We start from the raw sequence: 22,778 nt of genomic DNA, 5'->3' as shown, positions 1-22,778 counted from the left end.
ATTGACATACAACATTATATTGGTTTCAATATAATGATTTGACATCTGAATACATTGCAAAATGATCACCATAACAAGACTAGAATGTGGGAGGAGAAGGAGACGACAGAGGATGAGACGGTCGGATGGCATCACCGACTTGATGGTCGTGAGTTTTGAGTAAGCTCTGGGAGTTGGTGATGGACAGGAAAGCCTGGTGCGCTGCAGTCCGTGGGGTTGCAGAGTCGGACACAACTGAGCGACTGAACTGAACTGACCATCTGTCACCATAAAAATATAAACTTTAAGGATTTACTCTCTTGGCAAGATTTGGGTCTCAAATATTGTACAGGATCCTTGAGACCCAAATCTTGCCCTCAAGGTCAGATATCAGGCTAAACAGCTCTTAAAGAACATTCTCTATTCTCTTCTCAGAACTTAGAAAAAAGGACCAAGGAATTAAGTTCTGAAACCACCCACCTATGAAGGAACCAGGAAAAGAGAAAGGTATGAAATGACAGAATGAACATACAGGCATCAAAGACATAGAAAATGAACCTTCCAACCAGTCTGTTCCTTTCCAAACACATCAAGGCAGTAAGTCCTTGCCTTTCAGAATCAGAGATATCTATGTCACTACTCACCGTGTCACTTCTGGCAAGTCATGCAAAAACCAAACCCTCCTGGGCCTCAGTTTCTTTATTTGTAAAATGGGGATTAATAATACTATCTACTTCCTGGCCTTGTTGTGAGGTTAGAATGAAATAATAAATGTAAAGAGACTCGCCTGATGTCTGGCATGTCATAAACACTCAGTTATTATCAGTGTTGTTGCTATTACTTCAACCACCTGGATTAACTTTAATCCCTTAAAAAAACAACTTTAGAAACGTGGATGTCAGACAACTAGGGAAAATAAAAAGCCATTCATTGTTTTGGAAGCTCTCTTAACATACTATAGCAAAAAGAAGCCTGTAATATACCCAATTACAAGTTGTGGCACTGGGAATGGTTTATCACCAATGATTCTCAATTATTTACCTTAATTGGTATTTGAATATATAATATACTCAGCTTATCTTTCAATGTGTCACTGCCAAAATAATCTTAACTTTTTTAGGTATGACTTTGAGGCTAAAACCTACACGTATCTCTCCGTGTTGAGAGCATCCATGAAAGTTATAACCAACAACAAGCATATAATACATAATTTGGAAAATATTCTTAAAATTAAATTGAGCCCTCCCAACTAATATGATGCTGCTGTGTTTTTTTTTCAACTATAAGTAAATATGTCCCAGTAGGATTTGAGTTAATATATTTTCAACCATAATACAGAATCATGGAGCTTGAAAGGTCTGAAAGATACCTTGGAGATCCTGTAATTCAAGTTTCCCATTTTATACATAAGAAACATAAGCCCAAGGAGGGTATATTATTCATTTGTTCATAGTCATAGGCTATATTAGTGGAAAAGCCAATGAATGGTTCATGGGCTTCAGTTCAACCCAACCACCGCTTTCTAGACACAGAGGCTTTTTTCCAGACTCGGGCTCGGAGGACACAGGGAGATCCTACTCTGCCCATTATCCTCTGGCTGCCCAGTGCCACTTCCTGTGCCTGGCCTCTGGGGCCCTCTTCCAGTCCCTCCAGCCCCAGCTCACGTGGTGAAGGGCCCATAGGACAGGCCTTGCTGGTCCCGGTGCTCCTTCCATAGTTTCATGTCGTCCCGTACAGGGTACTTGCCCTCTTGGCGCATCACTTGCTCCAGGAGTGGGGCACTGGCCAGGTGCACGTGCATCTGAGGCCCTACTCGGTTTATCCATATTGGGCCGTACTTGGCCTTGTTCAGCACCTGTAGGGTTCAACCAAAGCTGAATCATCATGGCCTAGGCAAGCAGGCACTTCCTGGAGAGGAGAAACAGGATAGAGGAAATGTCCGATGGCCACACCAGAGCAGGTGGGCTGGGCAAAACTCACTGTGTAGGAGGTAGGTGCTGGGATGGCCTGTAGTCTTAAAAGGAGAACACTGGACAAAATAGCTACACAGGAGTTAAAGTATTGAGAGCAATGAGTAGCTGGCAGAACTGGGGGAACTAAGGTCTTAGAGGAATGAAATTTTGGAAAAATGAGATACCTGTGAAACTGGAGTAGGCTGAGGTATGGGTATTGGGGGTCCAGGGTTTTAGGGAAACTGAGCCCTTAGTGAAGTATAGTAGAATGTCTATGGCCCCTTCATGTGTGTGTGCTCAGCTGCTCAGTCATGTCTGACTCTTAGCAACCCCATGGACTGTAGCCTGCCAGGCTTCTGTGTCCAGGGGATTTCCCAGGCAAGAATAGTGGAGCTGGTTGCCATTTCCTACTCCAGGAGATCTCCCCAACCCAGGGATCCAACCTGAATCTCTTGTACCTCCTGTCATAGAAGGCATTTAAATTTCCTGCAGTTTGCTTCCAAACATGAGAAGATAAGCATCTCGTGTAACCAATAAGAAAAAAGAAACACAATTAGAAATGCCAGGAAAAATAAGAAGCTGAATGAGAAAATCAAGATGTAAGTATGAAGTAAACGATGTGGCATGAATTTTTTTAATAAAAAATTTTATTAGCTGTGTTAAGGAAAGTATATATTCTCAATATTTTATCTTAGAATTTCTACAGCACTTGACAGTTGAGACACATAACATCTATGAAATTGACATTGCAAATGAATGATGTTTTTAAAGTTGTTGAAAATAAGGGAGAAAACAAATATGTTTTGGCAGGGGGAGGTAAAACTTAAAAAAATCCAGAAATACTAAGATTAAATTTATTAGCTAAATTACCCTGAAATAAAATGAAACATAGTGGTTTCCCAAGTACTTCATCTTTCATAATCTGTTACTGAATATGTTTTAAGAGGATCAGATGTGTTCCAATATCAAAATTAGTCCAAAGGGTTTCTATAAAAGAAACATTGTAATTATGGACACAAGGGATGTCCCTGGTGGTCCAGTGGTTAAGAGTCTGCCTTTCAATAAAGAGGACACGATCCCTGGTTGGCAACTAAGATCCACACTCCACAGGGCAATTGAGCCCACTTGCTGCCACTACCAAGCTGTGTGCCACAACTACAGAGAAACAACTACACAAAGATCCTTCATGCCACAGCTGGGACCTGACACAGCCAAAAATAAAATAAATAAACTTTTTTTTTAATTATAGAGAAGAGATTTTTATGCATATTATAGAACTCATAGTCCACAGAATCATCAATTTCACTGGGTCTTATCTGAAGTTTGATTTCTTTTCCTTCTGTTAAGTTCAAGTAAAATGACATGTAATGTTTTTATATAATGATGCAAACAATACTTATCTCTAAGTCATGGTTTATAGATAGTTTACTTTCTTCTTTATACTGTGATATGTTTTTCAAGTATTCTACCTTCATCTTGGAATCAGAAAAAAAATCATATTTTAAAGGATCAGATTAATAAGCTTGGGCAGCACTTCTTGCCTGGAATCCAAAGCTCCTGGCACCACTTCCTGGCTATTGGTTTGGAATTTTCTGGGACATTTTCCCCCATGCCTAGACATTGCTTTCTTCCCTTTTCCTTCATACGCCTCTTCTCAGTTAGTTTACTCGGTGGAACTTAACAAGGATCTATTTATGTAAGAACTTATTTTAGAAAGACACCAGAACACTTGCTGAGAGATGTGTGCTATGTCTGTGAGCCTACCATTAAGCCGTAACCTGAACCAGTTAGAGAGCCCCAGCGTTCTCAGATACGTCCTATCTAAATGCCCCTTTGCAGACCAGAGTCCCCTGGGGATCATCTTCCAGGATGAATGGGAGGGCTAGCCTCTGCCAGATGAAATTCCAAAGATGGACAGTATTAAATTCATCCAATACTCATTTATTGAGCTCATATCCTGTTCCTCCTATACTGATCTAGGGGCTGGGGACACTGCTGTGACCTACTCTTTTACAGTTTATTTACATCCTAAGGCATGAGCCACATAGTTAAGAATTGGATTACTTATGCTTATAAATGGTTCCTTAAATTTTTTAAAGATTTTTTTTAATGTGGACCATTTAAAAAGTCTCTATTGAATTTGTTACAATACTGCTTGTATTTTATGTTTTGGTTTTTTGCCTGAGATGCTTGCAGGATCTTGGTTCCCTGAACAGGGACCAAACTCATACCCCCTGCATTGGAAGCTGAAGTCTTAGTCACTGGACCACCAAGGAAGTTCATTTCCGAAATTATTTTGTAGATGTAGATGTCTGTTTCTTTAACTAAATTGAAAGTCTTCAAGGACAGGAACCATGTTGTACTTCTTTATACCTCCCCTACTGCGAGACACACTGATAAACACATTACAGGCACTCGGTAAATATTTAGCAGTTGCCAACGAATCAAGTGGAAGAATAACAAGCTGCAGATAAAACAGAGCTTATGAGACAGAGTCAGAAAGGAAGCAGGGGAGAGGATACATAGGACACTGATAACAGCGGCTCCACTGGGGCAGGCATTAATTTTAGAAAGCCTGGAAGGATAATATGAAAAGGAAATTAAGAGAATAATTCTAATAGATAATTATAATAGCATCTTTTATGGACTGAATGTTTGCATCTCTCCAAAACTCATGGGTTGAAGCCCCAACCCTCAGTGTATATTTAGAGAAGAGACATCTAAGAAAATAAGATTAAATAAGAGTGGGGCCCTGATCCAGTAGGATCAGTAAGTATCCTCCTAAGAAGAGACATCAGAGAGTTCTCTGTGTGTGTGCACATACACACCCACCCACCAAGCAAAGATCATTTAAGTACACAGGGAGAAGGTAGCTGTCTGCAAGCCAGAAAAATTGTTACCAAATGCAAGTCTGTGTGCCCAATGCACAATGAGGCCAAACAATACCAAAACATCAGACTTTGGAGCAGAGAAAGGCTTACTGCAGGGCCATGTAAGGAGATAAGTGAGTGGCTCATGCCTTAAAATCCCTGAACTTCCTGAAAGCTTTCAGCAAAGCCCTTTTATAAGAAAGATGAAGGAGAAGGAGGGGCATGGTTGTGCCTGCGTGCTTAGTTGCTCAGTCGTGTCTGACTCTTTGCAACCCTATGGACCGTAGCCTGCCAGGCTCCTGTGTCCATGGAATTCTCCAGGCAAGAATACTGGAGTAGTTTCCCATGTCCTCCTCCAGGGGGTCTCCCCGACCCAGGAATCGAACTACGCATTTCTTATATCTCCTGCATTGGTAGGCCAATTCTTTACCATTAGCGCCACCTGGGAAGCCCAGGGCATGGTTTAGTTGTTGCAAATTTCTTGATGTCCAAAAAAAAAAAAAAAAATTTCTTGGTGTCAGATCCTTTGTTCTTGAGGTCAGATCACAGTCCGGTCACCATGTATCTATAAACCTCCACCAAGACAAATGTTATTCTCTATTCTGACAAAAACGGGCAAGGGCCCATGGCTCAACTTTCACCCTCTCAGATCCAGGCCCTGGCTAACAGGAGGGGGTCCCTGTGTGGGCTCATGACCCTGTTCAGCAGCATTCATCTAGTACCCAGTCTGGGTCCTCCCGCCAGTGCCCACGCCTGGCTGAAGAGGCGGTTCTCAGCTGCTGGCACCTTCAGGGCCAGGTTTCCAGGCTCAGCCCAGCTGTCATCACTGAGGGAGCCAGGTACCCAGGACCGAGCTGGCCCTCAGGCTTTTCACTTGAGACAATCATTTGTATAGGATCAATGGGAATACTTGTTGTAGCACATACCAACCAGCTCACAAGAATCACCCTTCTTTGAAAACAGCCCCAACCACAGAGGTGGACCTGAAGTAGTGACGTGAAATGTCCTTTCAACTTAACCCTGACCTCTGGTCACCTCCTAGGAGTAGATAACCAATCTAAACTGTACCTATTTTTGAAACTATTTGAATGGAAAGCCTGAAGTTGGATGAAGGTGACTTTCATGGCAGTGTCCAGTTTCTGAGGCCTACATGGACTGTGACCCATGAATACTGTCACTGCCATTAGGTTACAGAGGTGGGGATATGGGAGAAGTTCACTGATGCCTTGAAGCCTGGGCTTAGCCAGCGGGCGGCCCTTGCAAGGACTCAGGAGCTCTTCAGGACATAGCCCCAGCCTTCAGCCCGTCCCTGGGCCTCTCTAGATCACCCCAACAGCCCCAAGGCCTGAGAGCCTGGAGTGCCCTGGGGAGAAGACCACGATCCACCTCTTACTGTACCCTTTACCACAAGGACCACAGTGAGGTCCACTGTTGGTATAGTGGGACCTCAAACTACTGTGCTAAGGGTGTAACACTAACAGTCTCCAGCTAATGGGCATGTGCCTGCTCTACCCGTTAGAAAAAGACTCTCACCAGAAATCAACTATGCTGGTACCTTATCTTCTACTTTCAACCTTCAGAACTGTGAAAAAAATTAATTTTGTTGTTTAAGACACCCAGTTTGTGGTATTTTGTTAGAGCAGCCAAAGTAAACTAATATATAACATCCAAAAGAATAAAATTACTACTAATAAATTTAACCAAGGAGGTAAAACACTTGTACACTGAAAACTACAAAACACTGCTGAAAGAAATTAAAGGCCTAAATAAATGGAAAGATATCCTATGTTCACAGATTGGGTAACTTAATACTGTTAAAATGGCACTGCTCTCCCAAGTGACCTACAGATTCAATGCAATCTCCATTAAAATTTTCATGGGTTTTTCTCAGAAACCAAGCCTCAAATTCATATGAAATTGCAAGAGCCCTAAATAGCTGAAACAATGTTTAAAAAGAAAAACAAAGATGGAAGACTCATACTTTCTGATTTTAAAACTTATTACAAAGCTACAGTAATCAAAACAGTTTGGTAATAGCATGCTGCTGCTAAGTTGCTTCAGTCGTGTCCGACTCTGTGTGACCCCATAGACGGCAGCCCATGAGGCTCCCCTGTCCCTGGGATTCTCCAGGCAAGAACACTGGAGTGGGTTGCCATTTCCTTCTCCAATGCATGAAACTGAAAAGTGAAAGTGAAGTCGCTGAGTCTCATCTGACTCTTACCGACCCCATGGACTGCAGCCCACCAGGCTCCTCCATCCATGGGATTTTCCAGGCAAGAGTGCTGGAGTGGGGTGCCATTGCCTTCTCCATAATGATACACATATAGACCCATGGACTAGAATCAAAGGTATCCAGAAATAAACCTAAATATCTATGGTCAATTGATTTTTGACAAGAGTGCCCAGATCATTCAGGGGGAAAAGAACAATCTCATCAATAAATGGTGTTAGGACAAATGGATAACCAAGTGCAAAAGAGCAAAGTTGGACCCCTACCTCACTTCATATACAAAAATTAACTCAAAATGGACCAAAACTCTAAATAAAAGAGCTAAAACCATAAAACTCTCAGAATAAAACACAGTGGTAAATCATCATGATCTTGGATTTAGCAATGGATTCTTAGATTTGAATAGTAACATATGAGCAATAAAAGGAAAAAAATTAAAAAATTGGACTTCATAAAAATTTAAAACTTTTGCATATCAAAGGACTTTATCAAGAATGTGAATAAACAATTTACATAATGAGAGAAAATATTGGCAAATCATATATCTGATCAGGGTTTAATATCCAGAATATACAGACAACTCTTTAAAACTTAACAAGAGGACAATCCAATTTTCAAAGGATGAAATCACTTGACATTTCTCCAAAGACATACAAATAACCAATAAACACACAAAGAGATGTTCAACATCACTGATCATTAAGGAATGCAAATCAAAACCATAAAAAGGAAGCATTTTATATCCACTTGTTGTTTAGTCACTAAGTTGTATCTGACTCTTTTGTGACCCCGTGGTCTGTAGCCCACCAGGTTCCTCCAATCCAAGGGATTTACCAGGCAAGAACACTGGAGTGGGTTGCCATTTCTTTCTCCGGGGGTTATATCCACTAGAATGACTTAAATCCAAAAAACTGAATGTAACAAGTTGTTGGCAAGCAGGTGGAGAAATTGAAGCCCTCGTATATTGCTGATGGGAAAGTAAAAATAGTGCAGCTGCTGTAGAAAACCATTTGGCAAGTTCCCCAAAAGTTAAACATTAAGAATTACCATATGATCCAGCAATTCCATTCCTAGGTATATACTCAAGAGAAATGAAAACATATACCACACAGAAACTTGTACAGCAATGATTATAGCAGGGTTACTTATAGTCGTCAAAAGGTGGAAACAACCTGAAAGTCATCAACTGATGAATGGGAAAGCAAATTGCGGGATATACATACAATGGAATAGTATTCCACCATAAAAAGGAACAAAGTACGGGAGTACAATACAAGCTAAAATTTGGATGAAATTTGAAAACATATGCTAACTGAAAGAAGCTGAGACAAAAGGTCTCATACTGTATGATTCCATTTATATGACATATCTGAAAAGGCAAATCCATAAAGATGGAAAGCAAATTAATGTTTATACCAAAGGGTGGCATGAAGGGGAATGAGGAGTGACTAATAACAGGGTCTCTTTCTAGGGTATCAAAATTTGAAAAAGTTATGAAACTAGAGAGAGGCAGTAGTTTTATAACATTAATAATACACTAAATGCTGCTGAATTGTGCACTTTAAAATGGTTCATTGTTTTATACTTCATGAATTTCCCCTAAGAAAAAGCCTAGAAGTTTGTGATACTTAAAACCTCCAGAGGCTCAGAAAGGGCCCTGCTGAGATTTCCCCTCAGCAAAGAGAGAACAGAAAGGGAGTGAGGGGGCTTCCCCTGAGTTGGCTCTTCTGTGGTTCCAAGACTTCCTCTCTTGTGAATCAAGAAGAAGAGAGGACTAGACCAACCTTTCCTTTGCCTTGCCAGCTACTTATATAGGATTAAAGATCAGGTTTTAAGGGGTGTTTGCTCATCTGTTTATTTGCTCTGGGAAGAAGATACCGGCAGAGTCTTTTTTTTAGAAATGGGAATTCCCCCTATTGCACAAAGTTGTTGCCCTTATAACTTCTGGAGGATGATTTGGCAGCCAATATATATCAAAGGCCTGGATTACTGGGGTCCAGCCCTGGTTGGCGGAGAAGGCAATGGCACCCCACTCCAGTACTCTTGCCTGGAAAATCCCATGGATGGGGGAGCCTGGTGGGCTGCAGTCCATGGGGTCGCTAGAGTCGGACATGACTGAGCGACTTCACTTTCACTTTTTACTTTCATGCATTGGAGAAGGAAATGGCAACCCACTCCAGTGTTCTTGCCTGGAGAATCCCAGGGACAGGGAAGTCTGGTGGGCTGCCGTCTATGGGGTTGCACAGAGTTGGACACGACTGAAGCGACTTAGCAGCAGCAGCAGCAGCCCCCGTTGGCTCCAGGGATTCCCTCAGGAGGACGGTGTTGGCGATTAGAATAGCAAAGCAGAGATTTCTTAGATGCTCAATAATAACTGGTTTATGCGGAAAATCAATATAACCTGTGACACCAGGTTAGCTCTGACCACGGAGGCCGCAGGCGCCCTCTCGAGTAGCAGAAGGCGCCCCACCTTAGGCACCTTCTCAAGTGGGTCTTAGAAGCCCAGGCAAATAAGTAGTCGCAGAGGACCCCCACGCTCCAATTATTTTGGCGTGAAGGAAGAACAGAAGAGAAAAGGAGGAAAAGGAAACAAGAAAGAATGACACGGGGAGACCAAGCTTCGGTGAGCAAGGCCCGTAGCTTTATTTTCAAAGGGAGCTTATATACGCTAAGTTGCAGATAGAGGATAATAGGGGGTGTGAAATCATGCAAAGTCAGAAGTCTTTGATCCTTATTGAGACCAGGCTTTCTTTTCTGCAAATTTATCGTATACAAATGGTTTAGGTGATTTACATCATCTTCTGGCCAGAAGGCCTGTTAACATTTTATGACGCTGATAAAGGTTTGTCAACCATAAGACTTATTTTCTCTAAGAGTTATTATTTTAAAGTTTGGCGCCATCCTCCAAAGGTGTTAGATACAGTTGCATTCCTATAGGGCAAAGGTGCAGTGGGTTTACAACAAAGGAAAGAATTTACCTTAAGGGTCTAAAGTTGTTAACACCAAGGCCACTACTTATTTTTTCTACATACCAACTATATTAATTAATACACTTCCAAGGATACAATACAAGGGATGTGGAAACTTGGCAGCAAGCATTGGCTCAACAATGAAATCTTTCAACAATGAAATCTTCTACTAGTTCTATTCTGACAATTTCTAACTCTCCGAGAGGCTCTATACTATTTGAATATCTTAAGCTTCCCGTGCCTCTCCGCGGTTGGGAGACTGTAAACAATTGTATGCGTAGCTGTAGGAGTCCGGGTAAACCTGTCAGGCAAGTTAGAGAGCCATCTGAGGGGTTTGGATTTAAACACTCCTATTATGCCCAGGAGGTTAATTAATTAGCTAGAGCTCTAAGTTGATTTCCTTCAGAGAAAAGGTGGTCGGGGACAGCCCCCTGGGCACTGTCAGAGGAGTTGGTGAAAGTCGTGAAATAGTAAAACAGATTCTGGTTTTGGGGTATACGCTCAGGCAGGCCCAGAGGGGCACCCCTAGAGTTCTGGCTCGCCTTGCCCACCAGAACTCTCCGCATGACCTTTGCCATGGGTGGGAACTCCCGTGCTGGCTCCCGGCACTGGAGGAAATCTTTTACTGCACCAATTCCACTTTCAGTTCAGTTCAGTTCAGTTGCTCAGTCGTATCCGACTCTTTGCGACCCCATGAATCGCAGCACGCCAGGCCTCCCTGTCCATCACCATCTCCCGGAGTTCACTTAAACTCACGTCCATCGAGTCAGTGATGCCATCCAGCCATCTCATCCTCTGTCGTCCCCTTCTCCTCCTGCCCCCAATCCCTCCCAGCATCAGAGTCTTTTCCAATGAGTCAACTCTTCGCATGAGGTGGCCAAAGTACTGGAGTTTCAGCTTTAGCATCATTCCTTCCAAAGAAATCCCAGGGCTGATCTCCTTCACAATGGACTGGTTGGATCTCCTTGCAGTCCAGGGGACTCTCAAGAGTCTTCTCCAACACCACAGTTCAAAGGCATCAATTCTTCGGCGCTCAGCTTTCTTCACAGTCCAACTCTCACATCCATACATGAAAACTGGAAAAACCATAGCCTTGACTAGATGGACCTTTGTTGGCAAAGTAATGTCTCTGCTTTTGAATATGCTATCTAGGTTGGTCATAACTTTTCTTCCAAGGAGTAAGCGTCTTTTAATTTCATGGCTGCAGTCACCATCTGCAGTGATTTTGGAGCCCAAAAAAATAAAGTCTGACACTGTTTCCACTGTTTCCCCATCTAGTTCCCATGAAGTGATGGGACCAGATGCCATGATCTTCGTTTTCTGAATGTTGAGTTTTAAGTCAACTTTTTCACTCCCTCTTTCACCTTCATCAAGAGGCTTTTTACTTCCTCTTCACTTTCTGCCATAAGGGTGGTGTCATCTGCATATCTGGGGTTATTGATATTTCTCCCGGCAATCATGATTCCAGCTTGTGCTTCTTCCAGTCCAGCATTTCTCATGATGTACTCTGCATATAAGTTAAATAAGCAGGGTGACAATATACAGCCTTGACGTACTCCTTTTCCTATTTGGAACCAGTCTGTTGTTCCATGTCCAGTTCTAACTTGCTTCCTGACCTGCATACAAATTTCTCAAGAGGCAGGTCAGGTGGTCTGGTATTCCCATCTCTAGGAAAATTTATTTTAAGGAGCTAATTCATGATGTGCAGGATATTTAGCAATAGATATATTTACCAAATCTTCATACATTAAAAAATCTAAACATATAACAATATAACAAGCTTCAGTATATTCTCATGTAGCCACAATGCAATACCCATTAAAAATTGTTACTCAAGTGATAGTAAAAGATATTCATATTTTAGTAAAGGGCAGGTTATAAAAGAGAGTATATGGTATGCTTTCATTCAAAAAGTAAATATGTGGATGACGCATGGGGGAAACGTGGAAGTCTATTCACCAAAGACAAACAAGCAGGAGTAATACCCTGAAGACTATGTGTATATTTATGCATTCATTTCACAAATGCTTTTTTAAAAAATTCTATTTATTTATTTTTGGCTGTGCTGGTCTTCATTGCTGTGTGGGCTTTTCTCTAGTTGCAGCAAGCAGAGGCTACTCTCTAGTTGCGGTACGCAGGCTTCTCATTGTGGTGGCTTCTCTTGCAGTGCACAGGAAGGCTCTTGGGCACAGGCTCAAGAGTAGTGGCACATGGGCTTAGTTGCTCCGCGGCATGTGAGATCTTCCTGAACCAGGGACTGAATCCATGTCTCCTGCATTGACAGGTGGATTCTTTTTCACTGAGTCACCAGGAAAGCCCACAAAAGCTTATTAACACCTATGTGTGCCAGACACTTAATAGGTACAGGGTGCTGAGATGGAAGATTTGGATTTTCTTTGTTTTGTGTCTTTATATTTTCTGATTTCTGTACGATAAATAGAGAAATTTATCTGGTATTACCTCTGCAAATTACTTCAATTAAGTCAAAATGACATTCTCTTAAATGTGTTATGTAATCACAAATAATTAGTAGGCAACTCATATTTATTTGCCTGTTTTTAGAACAAGGGTCATTTTATAGGAAAAAAAATGTGCCTGTCTCATTGTCATGGGTTCTGATTTCAAGTCAGTCATCCACAGCTGTCCTGCTCATTTCAGCTGAGGGGTCAAGATTGCCTGGAAGGAGATTGTTGCCCTAGTTTCAGTTCCAGCACAGGGGCTCAGTCACTGTGTTGGGTAATAGACTGACGGTGGCACCCTCCTGATCTTTCTGTCTGCAGACACAAAGGTTTGAACCCTGTGTCAACCGAGAAAAATGCACAACCTAAAAGTTGAGAATTATGTTTTATTCAGTGAAATTTCTGAAGACTTAAGCCCAGAAGGCAGCCTCTCAGATAGCTCTGAGGGACTGCTCCAAAGAGGTAAGTGAGGAAACAGTACATGTAGCAGCTTTTGCAACAAAACCCAGGTAGTTGGAACATGAGAAGATTACTGTTACTTAAAGAAAACCAGACATCTGCAATTAATGAACTTAGTGCTTTTCTATGTGAAACTGTTGGGTGGCATTTTGAGGGTCCTCTGAAGAGCTCTGTGTGGTTCTTTATGTCTCGGTGCAGAAAGAATTCCACAAGAAGCAAAGTAATGACAAGAAGTGGTTTATTAGAATAGGATGTTTGTGAGGCTTACAAGCAGCCAGGTGAGGATGCTATACCCCAAGAACTTACTTGGCTACAGTTTTATAATAAAAGGAAAAGCGGGGTGGTGGGAGAAGACCTTTTTGTTTTTCTTGAGTAGATGTCATGCTTCCATCATTAGCTCCTCCTCCAGGTTGAGCAGGGGAGTTTTCATGTCCTTACATGGTCAAGCTAGGTCCACAAATTATTGCTTTTTATGTGTGTAGAGAGAGTGTCCTAACTTACTGAGCTCACTGGGCAGGCTGTGGGCCTCATGCCACTGTTGTTTTATTGTTTCGGGGCCTGTCTCATGTTTCTATTGCATGATTGTGTTGCTCATTAAGCAAGCTTGCTCGGTTTTGTGGTTAAGTAAACCTGCTTTCTTAAGTAATCATTAATTTAACAAGGGTATCCCATATTTTTTCTACTTATAATCCCCTAGTAGGATTAATTATTTAATTATCTACTTTGTCCCTTTATTCTGTCCCTGTCACATATATGCAAGAGTCTGGGTTCATTGAAATCATTCCTTTGATATGCACTTTAGCTACCTAGGGCCAGTATCCTGCTCTTTTCTACCCTGGATCCCCTCTCAGCCGATTGCTGGGGGCAGGTCCAGTGGCCAGTGACTTAATGACCACAGTATCCTGTGTTGACTGATACGGCAGGCAACATTTTTTGTCCACACCTGCCTTCCCTGAGGCTGAATGCCCTTTCCTCCCATAACAGAACTGGAGACCTACATGTAGCTGTCACCCAGCTATCTCCCTCCCTATGTCCCCTATATCTCCTGACAGGCATAAGACCCGGTATCCTGAAGAGTTTCCCATGGCCTCTGAGTTCTGACCAATGTGGCTGTGCTGTTCTCCTCTCTTAGAAAAGAGCTACAGATAATAAAATCTCTTCCTGAAGGCTAGCAGAGGCTCCCCAACAACCTGGTACTCCACAACTCAGCATCGCAGTCATCTGACTCCTTTTGTTTAGGGCTGTTCTTTAGCGTGTGAGGGGAGGAGGAAAGTGGTGGTGGGTGGAGGGGTTGGGTGGCCAGGTTAAGAGAGAGTAGACCCATCCTGCAGAGGAGTAGGGGGTCTTCTCACAGTCCTATCTATTTTGTCCATAACTGGCCACTGAAAACTGAAAGTAAATGCAAATTTGTCCTTTCTGGTAGTGGGTGGGGTTGGCTGCCTGCGCTGGACCCCTGGGCTTCCAGCCACTGTGGAATTCCTGAGGTGTCTGTTCTACATTCCTGTGTCTGGGTTTCTGTAAAAAAAAAAAAAAAAAGGCAACTATAATAGTTTGGGGCAAGAACTACAGTGAAGAGAGAACAAAAGGGGAAGTGATCCTGCAAGTGAGGAGTCTGAGGCCATTCCTTCTACTACTTTGGCAAAAATGTGAAACCAGTAATACAATGTTTAATTATGTGACTTTCCAAAATGTTAGGAAACTTCCTCTGATGTCCAAAGTTTTACATGTGTAATGTCTTTTTTTAAAAATAATTTTATTTATCTATTTATTGTCGGCTGTGCTGGGTCTCTGTTGCTGCATGGACTTGCTCTAGTTGCGGGGAGTGGGGGGCTATTCTTTAGTTGAAGTGGGCAGGTTTCTCATTGCAGTGGTTTCCTCTCATTGTGGAGCACAGGCTCAATACTTGTGGCTCGTGGGCTTAGTTGCTCCGCAGCACACGGGATCTTCCTGGACCAGGGATCAAACCTAAACCCGTGTCTCCTGCATTGTCTACCACTGAGCCACCAGGGAAGCCCCGAAAGGAAATCTTGATTAGCAAGATAAAGATCTCAGCAGGGTTGACTGCTAAGCCCCAACAAGGTTTGGAGTGAGCTTGTCAAGTGGTTTCTGGAAACAATGTTGGAGTGATAACACAGAATCTCTCTGGCAGTCGAAGAAAAACTGCTATCTTTTACCAACTAAAAAGCAGTATGTTCCTGATATAAATACTGTACTTGCAAAAGGAACCATACTCCAGGGGTGTTGCCCCCCTGCTCCTGACAGATGGACTATATGGGATTTTGAACCCTCTCCTCCCAAATATTGCTGGGAGAAATATCAACAACCTCTGATATGCAGATGATAACCATTGGCAGAAAATAAAGAGGAACTAAAGAGCCTCTTGATGAGAGTGAAAGAGGAAAGTGAAAAAGCTGGCTTAAAACTCAACATTCAAAAAACTAAGATCATGCATCTGGTCCCTTCACTTCATGGCAAATAGAAGGGGATAAGAGGAAGAAGTAACAGATTTTATTTTCTTTGGCTCCAAAATCACCGCTGATGGTGACTGCAGCCATGAAATTAAAAGACACTTGCTCTTTGGAAGGAAAGCTATGACAAACCTAGGCAGAGTATAAAAAAGCAGAGACACCACTTTGCCAACAAAGGTCCATATAGTCAAAGCTATGGTTTTTCCGGTAGTCAGGTATTAGATGTGAGAATTGGACCATAAAGAAGGCTGAGCGCCAAAGAACTGATGCTTTTGAATTGTGGTGCTGGAGAAGACTCTTGAGAGTCCTTTGGACTACAAGGATATCAAACCAGTCAATCCTAAAGGAAATCAACCCTTAATATTCATTGAAAGGACTGATGTTGAAGCTGAAGCTCCAATACTTTGGCCACCTGATGCGAAGAGCTGACTCATTTGAAAAGACCCTAATGCTGGGAAAGATTGAAGGCAAAGAGAGAAAGGGCAGCAGAAGATGAAACGATTAGATAGCATCACCAACTCAACAGACATGAATCAGAGCAAGCTCTGGGAGATAGTGGAGGACGCAGGAGCCTGGCATGCTGCAGTTGATGAAGTTGTAAAGACTTAGACACAACTTAGGGACTGAAAAACAACAACCTCCCCAAAGCTGATAAAGTCACAACATCCTTTTAGAAAAATGAAAGTGGGACCCCAGCAGGCCAACTCACAAGGTATGGAATGGGATCCCAGTGGGCAGTGGCAGGACCTGATTCCTGGTGGACTTAGCGACAAGGGGACAGGAGTCCTTAACCATTGTCCTGAGAGCCTAATGAATTCTACTGGTGGTTAGAGTTAAAGAGGAAAGTGTTAATTGCTCAGTCGTGTCTGACTTTGCGATCCCACGGACTAGCTTGCCAGGCTCCTCTGTCCATGGAATTCTCCAGGCAAGAATACTGGAGTGGGTACCATTCCCTTCTCAAGGGGATCTTCTCAACCCAGGGATTGAGCCCAGGTTTCCTGCATTTCAGGCAGATTCTTTACCATCTGAGCCACCAGGTAAGTCCTTTTAAAGGGGAAAGGACCCCACACAATTTTTTAGAAGCATTCCATGATTATTCCTTTCCCTTCTGTACCACCAGGAAAGTGAAATTGCCTGGCTAGGACAGGAGGTTGTGACCATACATAAAATATCTTTATTCATCCAGGGCAATCAGCTCCTCAGAGATAGACTGAGACCCCTTCTTAAAAGGAGCAGGAAAGGAGAAACTGGAGATAGATTTGGCTAAAAATCTAATGAGACTCTAGAAGTTTGGTTGCTCCCAGTAGCAGATGCAAAAGCCACATCAGTTCTGCTTGTTGAGAAGGCAGATGGAAATCAATTCATCACCTAATGACTGACTTCAAGCTCCCAGAATTCCAGTTGAGCTATTTCAAATCCTAAAAGATGATGCTGTGAAAGTGCTGCACTCAATATGCTAGCAAATTTGGAAAACTCAGCAGTGGCCACAGGACTGCAAATGGTCAGTTTTCATTCCAATCCGAAAGAAAGGCAATGCCAAAGAATGCTCAAACTACTGCACAATTGCACTCATCTCACATGCTAGCAAAGTGATGCTCAAAATTCTCCAAGCCAGGCTTCAATAGTACATGAACCGTGAACTTCCAGATGTTCAAACTGGATTTAAAAAAAGCAGAGGAACCAGAGATCAAATTGCCAACATCCACTGGATCATCAAAAAAACAAGAGAGTTCCAGAAATTTTTGCTTTATTGACTACGCCAAAGCCTTTGACTGTGTGGATCACAAAAAACTGTGGAAAATTCTTACAGAGATGGAAACACCAGACCACCTGACCGACCTCCTGAGAAATCTGTATGCACGTCAAGAAGCAACAGTTAGAACTGGACATGGAACAACAGACTGGCTCCAAATAGGAAAAGGAGTACGTTAAGGCTGTATATTGTCACCCTGCTTATTTAACGTATATGCAGAGTACATCATGAGAAATGCTGGACTGGATGAAGCACAAGCTAGAATCAAGATTGCTGGGAGAAATATCAATAACCTCAGATATGCAGATGACACCACCCTTATGGCAGAAAGCAAAGACGAACTTAAGAGCCTCTTGATGAAAGTGAAAGAGGAGAGTGGAAAAAGTTGGCTTAAAGCTCAACATTCAGAAAACTAAGATCATGGCATCTGGTCCCACCACTTCATGGCAAATAGATGGGGAAACAGTGGAAACAGTGACAGGCTTTATTTTGGGGGGCTCCAAAATCACTGCCGATGGTGTCTGCAGTCATGAAATTAAAAGATGCTTGCTCCTTGGAAGAAAAGTTATGACCAACCTAGATAGCATATTAAAAAGCAGAGACATTACTTTATCAACAAAGGTCCCTCTAGTCAAAGCTATGCTTTTTCCAGTTTTCATGTATGGATGTGAGAGCTGGACTATAAAGAAAGCTGAGCGCCAAAGAATTGATGCTTTTGAACTGTGGTATTGCAGAAGACTCTTGAGAGTCCCTTGGACAGCAAGGAGACCCAACCAGTCCATCCTAAAGGAAATCAGTCCTGAATATTCATTGGAAGGGATGACGCTGAAGCTGAAACTCCAATAATTTGCCACCTGATGCGAAGAACTAATTCATTTGAAGAGACCCTGATGCTGGGAAAGATTGAAGGCAGGAGGACAAGGGGACAACAGAGGATGAGATGGTTGGATAGCATCACCGACTCAATGGACATGAGTTTGAGTAAGCTTTGGGAGTTGGTGATGGACAGGGAGGCCTGGCGTGCTGCAGTCCATGGGGTTGCAAAGAGTTGGACACAACTGAGCAACTGAACTGAAGCTCCTAGCCACTCTGGCCATGAATACATTATTGATGACATGAGGGTGGAGGAAGAATAGGTAAAGACTAATTAGGGCTTGCTGCAGTGAGTCTTTATATCCACAATGAAGCCATCATCTCACAATCACCCACAATCACTCACAATTTCCCTCAGAGGGGAAACTATAACTTTCTGGAGGGCCACTGTAACTCAGGCCTGGATTTATAGTGGAAATCACGAATGCCCAGATGATGGTTAGGTAGAGCAGTTTATTCAATGGGTACCATCAATCTTTGAGGGACAGTTAGATCTTCTCTTGTGCCCCAAAGCGAGACGCTGGAAAACTATTTGGTTCTAGGCAACCAATTTTCCAGAATGGAAGCCTAGACACAGATTGAGATAAGTGCCCTTCAGGCTAAGAGAGGGTGTTAATGGCTTGAACTGGGTCCCACTGGCAAATTTATCTGTTGAAGTCCTAAGCCTAGTACCTCAGAATGTGACCTTATTTTAAGACGATGTCTTTATAGAAGTAATCCAGTTAAAATGAAGTCATAAGGGTGGACCTGAATCCACTATGACTGGGGCCCCCATAAAAAGGGGAAATTTGGACATAGACGCACATAAGTTCAGGGGAGAATGCCATGTGAACATGATGATAGTCATCTACAAGGCCTGTGCCAGTGACTAACAATTATGCAGACAGGAGCTGTGGCAAAGTTATGTGGCCACTAGGCACTGGCTCTCTAGGGGTTTGGACATGGTGCTTGCCTGACGTCACCACTTAGAACACGCCATTTGAAAGATACTGCCTGGCTTGTTTTTGAGTTCTGGTGGACATTGAGAGATAGACAAAGCAAAGTGTTGCTGCACCCTGATGTGCCTCTCAGGTGAGTCAGAAAGGAGAATACCAGGGGAATTCCCTAGTGCTCCAGTGGTTAGGACTCTGTACTTTCACTACTGTGGCCCAAGTTCAATCCCTGGTTAGTAAACTAAGATACTACAAGCTGTACGGCAAGGCAAAAAAAAAAAAAAAAGTAGGGGGTAGGGGAGAAAGAAATGAGAACAATGTCCAGGAAAGAAGTAAACCTAGCATTAAGTGGTTAGTCACTCTCTAGATGTGCTGATTCAAATGCAGGGTATATACTTAAACGTTGGGTTTCTTGGGGGCTTCAACACACTGAGGTTCCTGACAAAGCCTTGGCCTGTTTCATGGATGGATCAGCTAAGCTGAAGGCCGTGAGGTGTACTGAGCAGCTACTGTTGTGCAACACGAAGAAAAATGTTTAGAACTATGCATGCTATGCATGGAAGGGGGGGTCCCTGGCAGTCCAGTGGTTAAGACTCTGTGTCCCCAATGCAGGGGCACAGGTTCAATCCCTGGTCAGGGAACTATGATCCTGCATGCTGCAAAGTGCAGACAAAGAAATAAAAAACTATGCGCAGAAACGCTGCTCACTGGGCAGAGTTACGAGCTATGGAACTTGCTTTGAAAAGACCTATGCATAAATACCCTGTTACATTTTCACTGATTCAAGGCAGTTTGGGCTGTTACCTGGCTGCAGGATGCCTAGATGGTCAAGTCTCAGCCTTTTTGAAGATACCATAATGGCAGCAGATTACACAAGATCCACACTCCCTGTCTGTGACCCAGGTGATGTCTATGGAAAAGGTGTTCTTGGATGAACATCAGTGGAATCAGCAAACTGATAAGATCTGGGATGCCCATTGCACAAGGCAGGGTAAATGGTTCACAATTCAAGACTGAGCCCCAAAACAAGTTGTTTGAGCACACAAAGTCAAGAAAGACTGGCAGACTGCCAGCTACAAAGGCCAGTGGCAAAGGACACTTTGGGGCACATAGCAAAGGGGTACTGGATCTGGCCTGTCCTGGCAAATAGACTGTGTAGGTCCCTTATCATTCTCATAAGGATGGCATTGGACACTGGCTGCAGTAGATACCTTTTCAAGGCATGGCACTGCCATCTTCATCCACACAGCAGATGGGGGTGGAGCACTAGTGAAAGACTCTTAGATGGACTCTACTACATATTTGGATTCCCAAGAGCAGCCAATCAGACAGTGGCACCACCTTTATAGTAACAACTGCCTACCAGTGGGCAGCTACTTGGGGATATTCACTGGATCTTTCATGCCTCATATCACTCCCAGGGAGCAGGTGCCATTGAAAGAGGAAATAGACACTTAAAGGAGAAATTGAATAAGATAACTGGACAACCAAGGCTCAGTTCCCAGTGGACACTTAAGAAAATCAGTTTGGACTATAAATGTGGCAATTCACCAGAAGAGCACCTCCTGTTTAAGCAATTTTTCATTATGATATGGGGAAGGTGGCAAGAGGTCCAGATAGGCTGTAAGACACCCGAACTACATAATTCCTTCTTCTCATTCTTCCATTTTTCTTCCCACACCTACCCCCTTGGGAAACGAGGCCACCGGAATTTGCAAGTAGAAACATGAGTCAGGGAGTGAACTACTCCAACTTGGTGCTTCTTCAGTCACCATCTTTGCTTGCCGCTATTGCACAATCATAGATGTTGATGCTAATGACCATGATATGAGGTGACAACTCCTAAGGTGGTCTTGATGTGGCCCCCATGTCAGGAGGTGGGAGATGTTCTAGGGTGGTACCAGGTATACAAGAAAGAAACAACTGAGGCACCTCAGGAGAAACCGGGATCATGTGAGGGTAAGACACAGGAGGATGGGGACAAAGAATAGAGTGACTGCTAGAGAGACTGCTCAAACTGGTCATGTGGCCGTGAAAATGACAGGTGCGCCTGTAGCGTGGGACATCGGAGATCAACCCGGGAGGCTGGGGGTGGAGGGAGGGACTACTAATCTCTCTCTTTCAGTTCTTGTCTACAGACATCTCACCAGTTTAATCCAGACTGCTGTCACCACCCTCAACTTGACCACTGGCCAGAGAGAATCTGATCTGAAAACTCTCAGAAATGTCCCAAGATCCAGTGACGTCAGAAAACTAGTGTCCACTAAAGATGACAGAGCGAGATTAACTTTCTGAACATTGATTTGGCCTCTTCAGCCTCATCCTGCTACCGTTGGCCTCTTTTGTTTATTCATGAGTCACGGGTTGTTCTACACGCTTCAGCATGGGTGGCAATAGACAATCACACTGCCCAGAACTTCTGTGGCCCAGCTGAGGTGGGGGAGGTGTGGCTGCTGACAACTCCAGTCGTCCCCTGAACGGGGAGCCTGGGTGCAGTCTGCTGCTGCTGCTGCTAAGTCGCTTCAGTTGTGTCCGACTCTGTGCGACCACATAGATGGCAGCCCACCAGGCTCCCCCATCCCTGGGATTCTCCAGGCAAGAATGCTGGAGTGGGTTGCCATTGCCTTCGCCGGTAGTCTGCTGCAGTCCAAATAGGCCTAGTCAAACTAGAGAGAGTCATGGTTGTAGTGACTTCCACCTGATGGTGCCTAAGACAAACAGAACAGATTTGGTATGAGCTCCTAACAGTAAAATTAGAATATCTATCTGGGGACTTCCCCAGTGATCCAGTGGCTAAGACGCCGTGCTCCCAATACAGGAGGCCAGGGTTTGATCCCTGGTCCGGGAACTAGATCCCATGTGCCGCAATGAAGATCTAAGATCCCACATGCTGAGACTAATACCCGATGCAGCTAAATAAATATATAAAAGTAAATATTTAGAATGTCTGTCTGATGGGGTGATCTCTGCCCCTGAGAATCCTTAGTTGGATCAGTGAAAGGTCAGGGTTGGAGCCATGGGGCAAACTCACACACATATCCACACATTCAAAGACCTGAGCTACAGCTTAAGAGCTTAAAACATGAGTTTTGGCAGACTTTGTGATCCTCCTGGAACATGAGAGACTGAAGGACTGTACGGTATGTCATTATATCTCAAGAAAGCTGTCAGAAGGAAAAAAAAAAACACATTAAAATCATCTAAAAGTGAAAGTGATAGTCACTCAGTCGTGTTTGACTTTTTGCGACCCCATGGACTGTAGGTAGCCCTCGAGGCTCCTTCGTCCATGGGATTCTCCTGGAAAGAATACTGGAGTGGGTTGCCATTCCCTTCTCCAGGGGATCTTCCTAAACCAGGAATCGAATCCAGGTCTCCTGCATTATAGGCAGATTCTTTACAGTCTAAAATCTCCCTTCAAAAAAAAAAAACAACGGAATATTGCCTTGTGATGTTCTATTCTCCTACTCAGGGGCCTGTTTGGTTTACTGATGATGGGTTCTTTAGGCAGGCTCTCAGCACAGGAAAAACAACACTGAAACAGCAAGTAAATAGTCCTGAGAACAAAAGTGAACTCATAAACACCAAGTGCTTTTTGGCCAGTGTCAACAAACCTGGCCCGAAAAGCTGGCAACCATCTAGTAGATAAACAGACGGAGAGATGTAACTTCAGGCACAGGGCACCCTTTTGCCTCCCCTGACAGATGCCAGCAAGAGGCATCATTTAGGGTCAAAGGTGAAGAGGAGTCCAGCGGGACAGTCATGAGTCAGTGCTGTCCAAGTGCCATCTGGGGTTTAGCCTCAACCCCCTCACACAAGTGGAATTCACATTTCCAA

The 22,778-nt window shown here is 43.4% G+C and overlaps 1 protein-coding gene across 1 annotated transcript in view; it reads right to left on the bottom strand.

Annotated features, from left to right (window-relative positions):
- The window catches only part of LOC129646770 (sterol 26-hydroxylase, mitochondrial), a 43,466-nt gene that overhangs the window by 5,388 nt on the left and 15,300 nt on the right, over window positions 1-22,778 (bottom strand). The window contains exon 2 of the mRNA XM_055573497.1: window positions 1,644-1,834. Coding sequence (XP_055429472.1) covers window positions 1,644-1,834 — 191 coding nt within the window. The remainder of the gene's footprint in view (window positions 1-1,643; window positions 1,835-22,778) is intronic.

The sequence above is a fragment of the Bubalus kerabau genome, chromosome 3, assembly GCF_029407905.1.
Source record: "Bubalus kerabau isolate K-KA32 ecotype Philippines breed swamp buffalo chromosome 3, PCC_UOA_SB_1v2, whole genome shotgun sequence".
Taxonomy (NCBI): Eukaryota; Metazoa; Chordata; class Mammalia; order Artiodactyla; family Bovidae; genus Bubalus; species Bubalus kerabau.
The sequence above is the reverse complement of the archived record's forward strand: the minus strand, read 5'-3'. Positions and strand labels throughout refer to the sequence as shown.